Genomic DNA, 14,577 nt, shown 5'->3' with positions numbered 1-14,577 from the left:
AGCAGGGACAGTCTCTGGTATATACAAATGGTAATGACTGAAGTCAGGCAATTGGAACATGTTACTACTACTGGAGCCTCAGGACACTTCTAGGCTTTGCAGTTGTCTCAAAAATGCCTTTTATGGGTGCGAGCATTGTGGCATAGGCAGCTAAGCCACTACTTGCAACACTGGCATCCCATGTGGAGCACAGGTTCCAGTCCTGACTACTTTAATTCCAATCCAGCTTCCTCTTAATGAACCAGTTAGGGCCACCCAAGTGAGAGACCCAAATGGAGGTCCTGGCCCCTTTCTCTGTGATTACTGAAAGCTTTGAGACTTTGAAGAGAAGTAGACATGACTGTTTCCCATTGTACAAAGGGGGCTGATCTCTGGCACATGCTTCCCAGCATTGCCCAAACAACATGAAATGGCCACACAGCCACCTGGTGTACCAGGTGTTTTTTAAAAATCCTCTTTTGCATACACTAGAGAGGCAGAGAGAGAGACAGAGGAACAACAGACAGACCTCTCATCCACCGATTCCTCCCACAAATGTTCAAAGTAGTCCCTGGTTGGGGCCAAAGCCAGGAGGTGGGGTCCCCAGCCAACTCCATCCTGTGTGTGACAGGAATCCAATAATTACTTGAGACATCTGCTGCCTCCCAGGGTCTGCATTACAGGGTTCTTAGGAGCACGGTTGCAAAGTGAACCCAGGTGAACTCTAAGGTGGGACACGGGCATCTTAACCTCTGCACTAAAGACTTGGCTCCATGTTATGAGTTCCTAATTTGTTCCACCTGGCAAGGGAAGGATGCACTCCTGAAATGTTCTCACTTTCCTCCCTTGAGAGTGCTCAGGAACCATTCTATGGTTTCTCAGCTGTCTCTGTCATAAGAAATACAGACCCTGAGCCACAGTGGCTCAGACACTCATGAGGCAGACGGAGTTCCTGGCCCAAGATGTAATATCTTTTTAAGAACCTTACTGGTCATCTCTGCCTTTCCCTTTCCAGGATTCCCCTGGTTAACTTCTCCTGTTTGACACAGCAGGGACTACACCCCTTGGGACAGCAACATCCTGTATCAGAGTGCCTGAGTTCAAGTCCTGGCTCCACGTCCAGGTGTAGATTTCTGCTAACACACACACTTGGAGGCAGCAGGCAGCGGCTCCAGTTGTTGGGTCCTTTCCTTTCCAGGGTTTCTGTCTCTTCTTCTATTTGATGGGTCCACCGGCCTATTGCCTGGTGGTCGTAGCATTGCAGTTGTCATGGGCATACCAGTGGATGGAAGATATCTCTTTCTCTCTCTCTCCCTCTCCCTCTCTCTCTCTCTGTTTCTCTTTGTCGCTTTCTCAGCTTCTCAGAGACACTGAGTCAGTCCAGGGACATAAGTTTGGTTCTACAGTTGCCAACACTCTCCTTGGAGGTAGGCCTCCACCAGTCGTACACCACCACTGGGGCCTGGCTGGCATGTGGGCCACCTCCTACCCTTTGCTCAACAGTCAGGCAGCAAGGGGCCCAAGGCTCACTGCACTGTGCAGAAGAGAAACAGCCAAATTTTGTAGTTCCCTGTGTGCTTCCTGTGATGATGTGCTGACAGGAAACGATCACTTTCCTTTGTTTTGTAAACCAGTATGGAGAAAGACCCATGAAATTCAAGGGGACACATTCATATGTTGTTGAAAGTGAATATCCCCACTAAGATTCCAGAAGAGTCCCACACGCCTTTCTAATGACACTCCCTCACTGTCTTGAGAGATTCTCATGCTCATCTTGAGTATATGCATTCTTGCATTCACCTTAGAACTGCCTCCTTACTGTGCACTCCTAGCAGGTCTGCTTTAACCTGTACTCACATGGTATTGGACTATGTCTGGCTAGACTTGATGCATGTAGACACGTCCTGTGGCATAGGAGCAATCTTGACTACAGTTATCAGAAGACACCTAGAATTCCAGGTTCCAGTGTTATACTAATCCATGTATTTATGAGGTTTAAAGATTATGGAGCAAAATATTCAACCCAAATAATTAACAAAACCAAACTTTAATATAAACGGGGTCCTGGAATGAACAGAGTCAGGTTTCATGGTATCCACCAGAGGAAGTTCTTAGCACCTGAGAGGGAGACAGAAAGAAATCAAATGAGAGTCTTGGTCAGGGCCTGCTGCCAGCTGAGTCTGGAGGCACTGCTCAGCAGTGACAGAGACTAGAACCAAACCTAGCTTGTCTGCAGTGCATGAGTTACTAAGAAAACCTAGAATCTACAAAACAATTCTAAGTCAGACATTCTGCAAACCATTTGACTTAATAGTCCAACAGAAAGAATACAGATATTTTTTCCCAAAACCCTCAAATGAGATATAAATACTTAAGAGTAAATAATTTGTTCAGCAACAAAAGTTTAGTAACAAAAGCTGGGGCCATGCCCCATCACGTGCTTCAGGCACAACAAGTGTCAGTGTCAGAAAGGGGGGCATAGCCTGGGACTATGAGGCCAAGACACACCAGCCACACTACAACTGTGCTGCAAACTCCACCATGGGTTCTGCCTCTGTCCATCCAGATATAGCCCAGGGGACAGCCTGCCACATCACCACCTTTCCCTGGGGAGTAACAGCAAGCAGGCCTGAGTCATAGGAGTCCACTCGGGCACTTTGACAGATCTGCAGCAAGATTCACATCTAAGGACTCACCCAAAAAGCCTCAGCACAGCAGATGGGCTGCTGGGTTTTTGCATGCCAGGCCTCAGCCCAGACCTGGGCTGGTGCTTCAGGCTCATCTGCCCAGTATCCACAGAGCAGGTAGGATCCATCATCCTTGAGGATAGGCACGATGACATCTGGCCCTTCCAGTGGGGGTGGATCTCCACACACCCTGAGGTGTGAATGCAGAGGGGAGGACGGAAGAGGTAGAAAAGATGAGGGCTCAGCACAAAGTCATTCAGTTCCAACCCAGTTCCACCAAACCTTCCCAGCAGTCTGAAAGGGTCTGTCAGCCAACAGGGAAAGGATCAATCTCTATGAGCCATCTGATCTAGATCCTCCCCTGGTGCAGACAAAGTGAGCCTTCACACAGATAGCTAAGACCCAGCAGGATGCAGAGAAGGATGGGACAGGAAGACAGAGGAGAGAAGGATGGCAGCCGAAGGGCAGAAGGCACTGAGGATCAGAGGGTTCTGTGTCCCTCTCCCAGCCCTCTGGGACAGGAAAGGACAAGCTGACCAGAAGCCTGTTTAGTTTCAGGGAGAAGAATCCCCTTGGTCTGGAATGCTTCCAACCAATGAAAGCAGTTTAACACCCAAAATGACCTTGGCATTGATCCCATTTCACTAAGCACTGTGGAGAGCATTGGTGCATTGGACATCCCTGTCTTTATTGTTGTACTGCAGGGATGTGGATGAAGCACAAGCAGAGGGGCTGAGGGAGCTGCCAAACACTTTTTATGGAGGTGACATAAAAGTGTGGCATGAGGAATGACCTCGGCATGACTGGACCCCAGGAAAACTTATGTAGGTTCCAAAGAGGATATGTAGTTGGTGACCTGCACAGTGTTTGTGACCTGCCTCAGCACATGGGGCTTTCAAGACATGGTCCACAGTCTGTAGGATGAGATTTGAATGGGAAAAATGGCTCATGGGTCCCTTTCTCTCCTCCCGTGTCTGCCATGCCAGATGTCCAGAGTAAAACACCCTCACCCATCTGTAGATTTACCTCTGATTAGCCTCGGCCTGGTCTGCACGTGCCACTTTCCCTTCCTCCTCTTGTGATGAGGGCTCTTCCACTGCAAAGATGTGCAAATGGGGCAGGACATGGTAAATGAGATGATGAACAAAAGTGATGGTATATTAAAGCTCAGGTACCACCCACAGTCATACAGGGATATCTATGTTGTCCAGCTGTGGCACTACCTTGCTTAGCAACAGCTCCCAAACAGGAGGACATGCCTGTTTAGACAGGTCCTCTGCCCAATAGTGGAAATCTCCCTCCCTGCTGGGCATGTGCCCTCTCACTCATTTGGCATCCTGATCTTCCAAAAGTGATCAGCTGCTCTCAATCCCATGGCTATATGTTGTAAGTTCCAGGTGTGTGTTACTTTTTTAAAGATTTTATTTATTTTAATTGAGTTAGGGTTACAGACAGTGAGAGGGAGAGACAGAGAGAAAGGTCTTCCTTACATTGGTTCACTCCCCAGATGGCCACAACAGCCAGAGCTGCGCCAATCTGAAGCCAGGAGCCAGGCACTTCTTCCTGTTCTCCCATGCGGGTGCAGGGGCCCAAGGACTTGGGCAATCTTATATTGCTATCCCAGGCCATAGCAGAGAGCTATACTGGAAGTGGAGCAGCCAGGACTAGAACAGGTGCCCATATGGGGTACTGGCACTGCAGGCAGAGGATTAACCTACTGCACCACAGCGCTGACACCCAGATGTGTTTTAAGTGACCAACCACACAATGGGGGCTCATCCAATCCTAAGCCATGGTGAGGGACTCCCAGACTCCTCCACCGTGCCAAAATATGAACATGTGAACCCTCAGGGCTCCACACACACAGGAGCCTTTTGGTGCCATGCTGACACTGTGGTTCTTAGTAGATCCTGAGAGGCACGAGCCAGCACAGGCAACCACAGGATGGAATCCTCAGTACATTCCCTAGGATTCCAGAAGATGAGTGGAGTCAGAGCACCAGGCCAGGGTTATAGGAGTGCACTCAGGAGGTTTATCAGGTCTGCAGCTAGAGTCACATCAAAGGACTCACCGAGAATGGCCTCAGCACAGCAGATGGGCTGCTGGGCTGTAGGGTGCAGGGCCCCAGCCCAGGCCTGGACTGGGGCTTCAGGCTCATCTGCCCAATATGCACAGAGCAGGTAGGATCCGTCATCCTTGAGGATAGGCACGATGACATCTGGCCCTTCCAGTGGGGGTGGATCTCCACCCACCCTGAGGTGTGAATGCAGAGGAGGGGACAGGAGGAGAGGAAAAGATGAGGGCTTAACACAAATTCTTTCAGTTCCAACCCAGTCACACCAAACCTTCCTAGCATTTTGAAAGCATCTTTCACCCAATAGGGACAGGATCACCCTCTAAAAACCTCTGATCTAGATCCTCCCTGCTTCAGACACAGTGACCCTTCACACAGATAGGGCAGACCCAGCAGGATGTAGAGAAACTGGACAGCAAGACAGGAGACAAGGAGGCTGTCAGTAGAAGGCCAGAAGTCTCACTGTGGAGCACAGGGCTCGCCGCCCCTCTCCAACACTCACCCCCCTTCCCCAGGGGGGACAGAAAAGGACAAGATTGCCAGAAGCCAGTTGTCTAGTTTCAGTGAAAGAGTCCCCTTTGGTGGAATTCTCACACCCTCCTAAAGCCCGTTAACACCACAGAGCACCTCAGGATGGTCCCCATTCCCTCAGCACTAAGGAGTGCATGGGTGCAGTGGACATCCCCTGTACCTACCATTGTACTGTGGGGTGGGGGGGGGCTGATGAGAGACAACCAGTAGGCTGAGCGAGTGGTCATTCTCTCAATGGGCCACAGAGAGTCAGTGGCATTAGGAATGACCTGGCCTGGTGACTTTCCCAGGGAAACTTCTGCAGCTGTCCAATGGAGGCTGGACATGGGGCTGACGTGGAAAGTATTTGGGGCCCTCCTTAGACAGAGTCTACTTGGGAGGAACTTTGAATGCTATAAATGGACTCCAGTTGCACATTGTCTCCCACCGTGTCACAAATCTCCAGATATTCACACTAAAAAAAAAAAAGAAAAGAAAAAAGAAACACCCCATCTGCAGATTTACCTGGGTGTGGCCTCAGTCTGCTCTGCAGATGCCACCTCTATTTTCTCCTTCTGGCTGGAGGCATCTTCCACTGCAAGGAGGGCAAATGGGGCAGGACATGGTCAATGAGATGGCATGCAAACACATTCTCATAGTAAAGCCCAGGTATCACAAATGCCCCACCAGCTTTTGAGGACGCCTATGCTGCTCACTTAGTGAACAGGTGTTAGCAACAGCCTCACTCCCAGGGGACATGCCTGCAATGGCAAGTCCTCTGCCTACCAATGGAGAGCTCCCTGCCTGTCCAGAGTGTGATAGCCACAGATCAGGCATCCTGATCTTCCATGAGGGGCCAGCCGCTTTCACCACGTGGCGCCTTGGTCTATGTCTGATGTGTCACAACAGGGGGCTCATCCCCACAGCAGTCATTGGTGGGGGACTCCTGGGCACGTACACCCTGCCACAGTATGAACATATGAAACCCACAGAGCTTCACACACACAGGAGCCTTTTGGTGTCATTCACACAGTGGCCCTTAGTGGATCCTGAGAGGCACGAGGCCAGCACTAGCAACCTCAGCATGGAACCCTCAGGACATGGCTCAGGGTTCTAGATGAAGAGTGACATCAACACAATTGGGATGAGAGAGACAGCATGCCCAGTTCATCGGGATCTGAGAAAGATATCAGGCTGAGAAGGTAACCCGAGTAGAGCTGTGGTGGCAGGCATGCAGTGTAATGGCATCTAGGGCAAAGGCCTCAAGGGAAGCCTGTCACTGGCCAAAGGTGCCCCACTCTTCCATGTGTAGGCTAGAAGAAATCCTTGACACATGCAGGAGCACAGGCTGGGGCCCTGCCATCACACTTGCCTCTTATGCAGCAACATGGTCGGCTTGCTTGTCAGAAAACAGAGCATAACCTGGGACTCTGAGGTCATGAAATACCTGCCTACACTACATCCCTGCTGCAAACTCCACCCAGGGCTCTGCTTAGTCCACCCAGAAGTAGCGCAGAGTTCCTGCCACATCACACCTTTCCCCAGGGGTATAGAGCAAGCAGGCCTCTGTCACTAGGGTGCACTCAGGTGGTTTGGCAGGTCTAGAGCAAGATTCCCACCAAAAGACTCACCCATAATGGCCTCCACACAGCAGATGGGCTGCTGGGCTGTAGGGTGCAGGGCCCCAGCCCAGGCCTGGACTGGGGCTTCAGGCTCATCAGCCCAATATGCACAGAGCAGGTAGGACCCATCATCCTTGAGGATGGGCACGATGACATCTGGCCCTTCCAGTGGGGGTGGATCTCCACACACCCTGAGGGGTGAAAGCAGAGGGGAGGATGAGAGGATTGGGGAAGATGAGGGCTTAAACCAAAATCATTGAGTTCCAACCCAGTTCCACAAACCTTCCTAGCAGTCCTTAAGGTCTGTCACACAATGGGGACAGGACCATCCACTAACAGCCATCAGAATGGATCCTCCCTTGATTCAAAATGAGTCTCACAGGGACAGGGCAGACCCAGCAGGATGCAGAGAAGGTGAGACAGGAAAATAGGAGTGGAGTCTGTCAGCCCAAGGCCAGAGGGCCCTCTTACAGCATCCTGGGACAGAGAAGAACAAGCTGGCCAGAAGCCAGTTGTCTAGTTCCAGGGAAAGAATCCCCTTGGGGTGCAATGTTCCCACCCAGCTAAAGCTCTTCAGTACTCCAGACAGCCTCAGGATGGGTCCTATTTCCATCAGTACTGTGGTGTCATCAGGCACTGCACACTCTCTGTCTCACCATTGCACCACAGGGATGCTGATGAAGGACAAGCAGAGGGACCAAAGGAGAGGCCCTCACTTTTTAGAGAGGCCACACAGAAGTAGTGGCATTAGGAGTGACCTAGACAGGTGACAGGTTTCCAGGGAAATTTATACAGGGGTCCACTGAGGGTAAATGGGCGGTGAGCAGGACAGTGTTACAGTGCAACTCAGCACATGAAGCTTTCAAGAGGTGCATCCAGTCATTGTGGGAGGAAAACTGAATGATATAAATCACACAAAGGGCACATTCTCTCACCTCACGTCTGATATCTCCCCATGTCCATACTAAAACACCCTGAACACATCTGTCGATTTACCTGGAGGTAGCCTCAGCCCAATCAGCAGTTGCCAACATGACTTTCTCTTTTTGGTAGGTGGCATCTTTCACTGCAAAGAAATGCAAATGAGGCAGGACATGTGAAATGAGATGCCATGCAAATGCGATGGCCTAGTAAAGCACAGGTACCACACCATATTCTAGCATCTTCCTAAGAAAGGTGTGGTCACATGACCTTGGTCAGCCACTGCCTCACTCCCAGGAGGGCAGGCCTGCAATGGCAAGTCCTCTGCCTGACAATGCAGCCCTCCCTTTCTTGGGAGTGTTTCATCACACACAACAGGCATATCATGATCTTCCACAAGTGGTCAGCTGTTTTCAATCATATGGGCCCTTGGCCTATGAGTTAGATATGTTCTAAGAGACCAACCACACAATGAGAAGCTCATCCCATCCTACAGCCATGGTGGGAACTCCCAGGCTCACACACCCTGCTGCAATATGAATATGTGAACCCCTCAGAGCTTCACACTACTAAGACTTTTGGTGCTATGCAGACACTGTGTCCCTTAGTGAACCTTGAGAGGCAATAGGCCAGCACTGGCTACCACAGGATGGAGCCCTCAGGACATGGTCCAGGGTTCCAGATGAGGTATGACATCACCACAGTAGGAATAAGAGAGACAGTATGGCCCTGTTCAAAGGGATGTGATTAAGATCTCAGTTCAGCAAGGTGACCAGAAGTATAGCTGGCCTAGTGGGCAGACATTGTCTTTGCAAATTGCTGGGGCAGAGGTCTCACAGAAAAGTCTGCCACTGGCAAAAGGCATCCCACTCTTCCAAGAGGAGCCTTAGAAAAATACCTTGTCGCATGCATGAGCACAGGCTCATGGTGGATCGATGCCACAACATCTGCCTTAGGCACAGTGACACAGCCGGCTTTGGTGCCAGAAAGTGGAGAATAACCTGGGCTCTGAGGTTAAGAAACACCTGCCTACACTAAACAGTTGCTGCAAACTCCACACAAGGTTCTGCCTCAGTCCACCTCAATGAAGTCTAGTGGATAGCCTAAGATTTCAGACCTTTTCCAGAGTGTTGCAGAAAGCAGGCCAAGGGTTTATGGGTGTACTCCTGTGGTTTGGCTGCCCTGCACCAAGTTTCACATCAAAGAACTCACCCACAATGGCCTCAGCACAGCAGATGGGCTGCTGGGTTGTAGGGTGCCAGGCTCCAGCCCAGGCCTGGACTGGTGCTTCAGGATCATCCATCCAAATTGCACAGAGCATGTAGGACCCATCATCCTTGAGAATAGGCACAATGACATCTGGCCCTTCCAGTGGGGGTGGATCTTCACACACCCTGAGGTGTGATGCAGAGCAGAGGCTGGGAGGGGTGGAAAAGATGAGGGCTTAACACAAGGTCATTCAGTTCCAACCCAGTCCCACCAATCCCTCCTAGCAGTCTGAAAGGGTTGTCACCCAAGAGACAGGATTATCCTCTAAGATCGATCTGATCTAAATCATCCTCTGGTTCAGACAACATGAGCCTTCACATGGACAGGGCAGACACATTAGAATGCAGAGGGGCTGGGACAGGAAGATAGGAGGAGAGGAAGCTGTCAGTAGAAGGCTTGAAGGAGGAGCATAGGGTGCTGGTGCCCACTCTCACAGCCCCCTGAGGACAATGAAGCACAAGCCAGCCAGAAGCAAGTTGTCTAGTTTCAGGGAAAAGATTCTCATTAATGTGAAATGCTCCAACCCAGGGAAAGTACTTCAACAGCCCAGACAACCCCAGGATGGGTCCCATTTCTGCCAGAACTGTGCAGTGCATCCCTGTCTTTATCATCGTATTGCAGGGTTGCTAATGAAGGAAAAGAAGAGGGGCTGAGGGAGTTGCCCTCAGTTTTTAGAGAGGCCACACAGAAGCAGTGGCACGAGGAATGACCTCAACGGGAGACTGGGCCCAGGAATATTTGTGCAGGTGTCCAAAGGAGGATAAGTGATGGCATCTGGCAGGATTTGGGGTCCACCTCAGCACATGGAGCCTTCAAGAGGTGCTCCAGAGCATTTGTAGGAAGAGATTTGAGTGGGGCAATTTCTCTTCTCCCACGTCTTCCATCTCTAGGGGTCCCTAGTAAAGCCCCCTCAACCCATCTCTAGGTTTACCTCTGATTAGCCTCGGCCTGGTCTGCAGGTGCCACCACACCTTCCTCCTCTTGAAATGAGGGCTCTTCCACTGCAAAGATGTGCAAATGGGGCAGGACACGGCAAATGAGATGATAAGCAAATGTGAGGGTATGCTAAAGCACAGGTACCACCTACTGTCACACCAGATTCCAAGAATATCTATGCTGTCTGGTTGTGGTACTATCTTGGTTAGCAACAGAACCAAACCATAAGGACATGCATGTTTTGACAAGTCCCCTGCCCAACAATGGAAATCTCCCTCCCTGTTTGAGAGTGTGTCAACTCACTCATCGGGCATCCTGATCTCCCACAGGGGTCAGCCACATTCAATCCCCTGGCTCTCTTAGGTGTCTCAGTGTTCAACTGCACAATTAGAGGCTCATCTGATCCTGCAGGCAATGTGGGGACTCCCTGGTTACTATCCCCTGCCATAAAATGAACATGGGAAACCCATAGAGCTTCCCACACACAGGCGCCTTTTGGTGCCATGCAGACACTGTGGTCCTAGTGGATCCCAAGATGCACGGGGCCAGCATTGACAACCTCAGGATGGAACCCCCAGTACATGGTTAAGTGTTCCAGAGGGGAAGTGCAGTCTCCACCAGGGGAACAAGAGAATGAACAGCCCACTTCAAGAGCATCTGGTTAAGATCTTGGGCTGAGAAGGTAGCCGGGAGTACAGATTTCCTGGGAGAAATGGCAGGGTCATGGCACAGGGCTGGGGCAAGAAACACCTGCCTAGACTACATCCATGCTGCAAACCCCACCCAGGGTTCTGCCTTAGTCCATCCAGATGTAGCCCTGGGGAAAGCCTACTACAACACCACCTTTCCCCAGGGGCTTAGAGCAAGCAACTAGGGTCATTGGGATGCTCATAGGTTTATCATACCTGCAACAAGAATCATATCAATGGACTCACCCAAAGTGTCCTCAGCACTGCAGATGGGCTGCTGGGTTGTAAAGTGCCAGGCCCCAGCCCAGGCCTGGACTGGTGCTTCAGGCTCATCAGCCCAATATCCACAGAGCAGGTAGGATCCATCTTCCTTGAGGATAGGCACGATGGCATCTGGCCCTTCCAGTGGGGGTGGATCTCCACACACCCTGAGGTGTGAATGCAGAGGGCAGGACAAGAGGGGAGGAAAAGATGAGGGCTTAACACAAAGTCATTCAGTTGCAGCCCAGCACTGCTAACCCTTCCTAGCTCTCAGAAAGAGTCTTTCACCAATAGAGACAGGAGCACTCTCTAAGAGCCATCTGATCTAGATCCTCCCCTTGTTCAGACAAAGAGACCCTTCACAGGATTGGGCAGACACAGCAGGATGCAGAGAGGATGGGACAGGAAGACAGAAGGAGAGGTCGCTGTCAATAGAAGGCCAGAAAGCATTCTAGGAGCAGAGGGCTCTGGTGTCCCTCTCCCAGACCCCTGGGGCCAGCCTCACCACATGGAACTTTGAAGAGGTACTCGCAGAATATTCATGGGAGGAGCTTTGAATGGTAAATATTGCTTATGGGGCACATTCTCTCCTCCCCATGTCTGCCATCTCCAGGAGTCCATAATAAATAACCCCCACCCCATCTGCCGACTTACCTGGGTATAGCCTCGGCCTGCTCTGCAGATGCTGAGTCCCCTTCCTCCTTTTTGCAGGAGGGATCTTCCACTGCAGAGAGTGCAAATGGGGCAGGATGTGGTCAATGGGATGACATGTACATGAGATGGCATAAAGTAAGGCACCACCGTCACACAGCTTCTGAAGACACCTATGCTGTCAAGTTGTGGAACTGCCTGTGTTAGCCACAGCCTCACTCACAGGAGGACAAGCCTGGAATGGCAAGTCCTCTGTCTAATAATGTAGCCCTCCCTCCCTACCTGGGAAGTTTTTCATAACACAAAACAGGCATCCTGATCTTCCACAAGTGGTCAGCTATTTTCAACCATATGTGTCCTTGGCCTGTGAGTCAGATATGTTCCTTTTTTTTTTTTGACAGGCAGAGTGGACAGTGAGAGAGAGAGACAGAGAGAAAGGTCTTCCTTTGCCGTTGGTTCACCCTCCAATGGCCGCCGCGGCCGGCACGCTGCGGCCGGCGCACCGCGCTGATCCGATGGCAGGAGCCAGGAGCCAGGTGCTTTTCCTGGTCTCCCCTGGGGTGCAGGGCCCAAGCACCTGGGCCATCCTCCACTGCACTCCCTGGCCACAGCAGAGAGCTGGCCTGGAAGAGGGGCAACTGGGACAGAATCCGGCGCCCCGACCGGGACTAGAACCCGGTGTGCTGGCGCCGCTAGGCGGAGGATTAGCCTAGTGAGCCGCGGCGCCGGCCCAGATATGTTCTAAGAGACCAAACATACAATGGGAGGACCATCCCATGTAACATCCAAAGTGGGAGATTCCCAGGCACACACACTCTGCTGCAATATGAACATGTGAATCCAATAGGGGCTCACAGCACTGAAGTCTTTCGGTGCCAGGCAGACACTTTGCCCCTTAGAGCATCCAGATAGACACGAGGCCAGCACTGACTACTTCAGGATGGAACCCTCAATACATGGCTGAGGATTCCTGATTTGGAATGACATCACCACAGTGGGAACGTGAGAGAGTGTGACCCTACTCAGCAGGATCTGGTGGAGATCTCAGGCTGAGAAAGTAGCCAGAATAGCTGTCCTGGCAGGCATGTAGTGTCTTGGTAACCAAATGGGGCAGAGGTTTCACAAGGAAGCCTGCACTGATAAAAGGCATCCCACTCTTCAAGTGGAGGCCTGGAAGAAAACCCTGTCACATGAATGAGCACAGGCTCCAAAGCCCGGGCCAAGCCATCACACCTGCTTTGGGCACAGTGACATGGTCAGATTCATTGCTGAGCATGGGGCATAACATGGGGATCTCAGGTTAAATAACACATGCCTAAATTAGTGCAGCAAACTCTACCCCAGGTTCTGTCTCTGTCAATCTAGATCTGCCCCATGGTTCAGCCTACCCCATCACAATCTTTTCCAGCAGTGTTCAAGAAAGCAGGACAGGGTGACCAGGTGCACTCAGGAGGTTTATCAGGTCTGCAGCTAGTCACATCAAAGGACTCACCCGCAATGGCTTCAGCACAGCAAATGGGCTTCTGGGTTGCAAGGTGCCAGGGCTCAGCACAGGCCTGGGCTGGTGCTTCAGACTCATCAGCCCAAAATCCACAGAGCAGGTAGGATCCGTCACCCTTGAAGATAGGCACGATGACATCTGGCCCTTCCAGTGGGGGTGGATCTTCACCCACCCTGAGGTGTGAATGCAGAGGGCAGGACAAGAGGGGAGGAAAAGAGGAAGGCTTAACACAAAGTCATTCAGTTGCAATCCAGTCCCCCCAATCCTTCCTCCCTGTCCAAAAGTGTCTGTCACCCAACAGAGACAAGATCGTCCCTTAAGAGCCATCTGATCTAGAGCCTCCCTTGGTGCAGTCAAAGTGAACCGTCACATGGACAGTGCAGACCCAACAGAACACGGGGAGGATGGGACAGGAAGATAGAAGGAGAGGAGGCTGTAGGCAATTGTCAGAAGGCATGCTGAAGAGCAGAGGGCCCTGGGGCACCTCTTGTCAACCCCTGGAGACAGAAAAGGACAAGGGATGCTGATGAGGGACAAGCAGTGGGGCTGAGGGAGTGGCCCTTCACTTTTTAGGAAAAGCACACAGAAGCAGTGGTATTAGGAATGATCTAGATAGGTGACTGGTTTCCAGGGAAACTTATGCAGGTGTCCAGGGGAAGATAACTGGGCAGTGACCTGGGCAGCAGCACAGTGTAACTCAGCACATGGGGATTTCAAGAGGTGTGCCAGGTCTTCCTGGGGAGGAGCAATGAATGTTTTAAAAATCTCACAGGGCACTTTTTCTCACCCCATTTCTGCCATCACCAGATAGCCATACCATACTAAAAACCCTGGAGCCAGCTGTCAACTTACCTGGACATAGCCTCAGCCTGATCTGAGGATGCCCCCTTGACTTTCTCCTTTTTGTTTGAGGAGTCTTCCACTGCAAAGGAGTGCAAATGGGGCAGGGCATGGTAAATGAGATGACATGCAAATGCAATGGGCTAGTAAGGCACAGGTATCACAACTGTCCCACCATATTCTGAGTAAATCTGTACTGTCTGGTTGTGGCACAGCCTTGGATAGTGACAGCCTAATTAACAAGAGGACATGCCAGTAATGCTCAAGTCCTCTGACTAACAATGCTGCTCTACCTCCTTTTGGGGGTGTTTCACAACACACAACAGGAACCTTAACCTTCCCAATTGGTCAGCCATTTTCAACATTTTTTGTCCTTGGCCTGTGAGTCAGATATGTTCTAAGAGACCAAACACACAATGGGAGGACCGTCCCACACAGCAGCCAATGTAGGAGACTCCCAGGCTCACACACTCTGCTGCAATATGAACATGGGAAACCCAAGGAGCTTCACACCATTGAAGTCTTTTGGTGCCATGCAGACACCGTGCCCCTTAGTGAATCCTGAGAGGCTCGAGGCCAGCATGGGTAATTTCAGATAGAACCCTTAGTACATGGTCCCGGGCTTCAGATAAGGGGT

The 14,577-nt window shown here is 51.1% G+C and overlaps 1 protein-coding gene across 1 annotated transcript; it reads right to left on the bottom strand.

Moving 5' to 3' along the window:
• Positions 1–2,000: 2,000 nt before the first annotated feature.
• On the bottom strand, positions 2,001–13,892 carry LOC103346711 (uncharacterized). Its single transcript, XM_089320798.1, has 13 exons — positions 13,888–13,892; positions 13,092–13,273; positions 11,603–11,672; positions 10,934–11,115; positions 9,994–10,063; positions 9,006–9,211; positions 7,869–7,938; positions 6,882–7,063; positions 5,776–5,845; positions 4,738–4,919; positions 3,693–3,762; positions 2,676–2,856; positions 2,001–2,097 (listed from the first exon to the last, which is right to left on the bottom strand). The coding sequence occupies exons 1-13, from the start codon at positions 13,890–13,892 to the stop codon at positions 2,059–2,061; spliced, it is 1,509 nt and encodes a 502-aa protein (XP_089176924.1). The 3' UTR covers positions 2,001–2,058.
• Positions 13,893–14,577: the final 685 nt, after the last annotated feature.

The sequence above is a fragment of the Oryctolagus cuniculus genome, chromosome 19 (assembly GCF_051225735.1).
Source record: "Oryctolagus cuniculus isolate XC-2025 breed Fujian yellow rabbit chromosome 19, ASM5122573v1, whole genome shotgun sequence".
Lineage (NCBI taxonomy): Eukaryota > Metazoa > Chordata > Mammalia > Lagomorpha > Leporidae > Oryctolagus > Oryctolagus cuniculus.
Note: the sequence above shows the minus strand (reverse complement) of the source record. Positions and strands in the feature narration are given on the sequence as shown.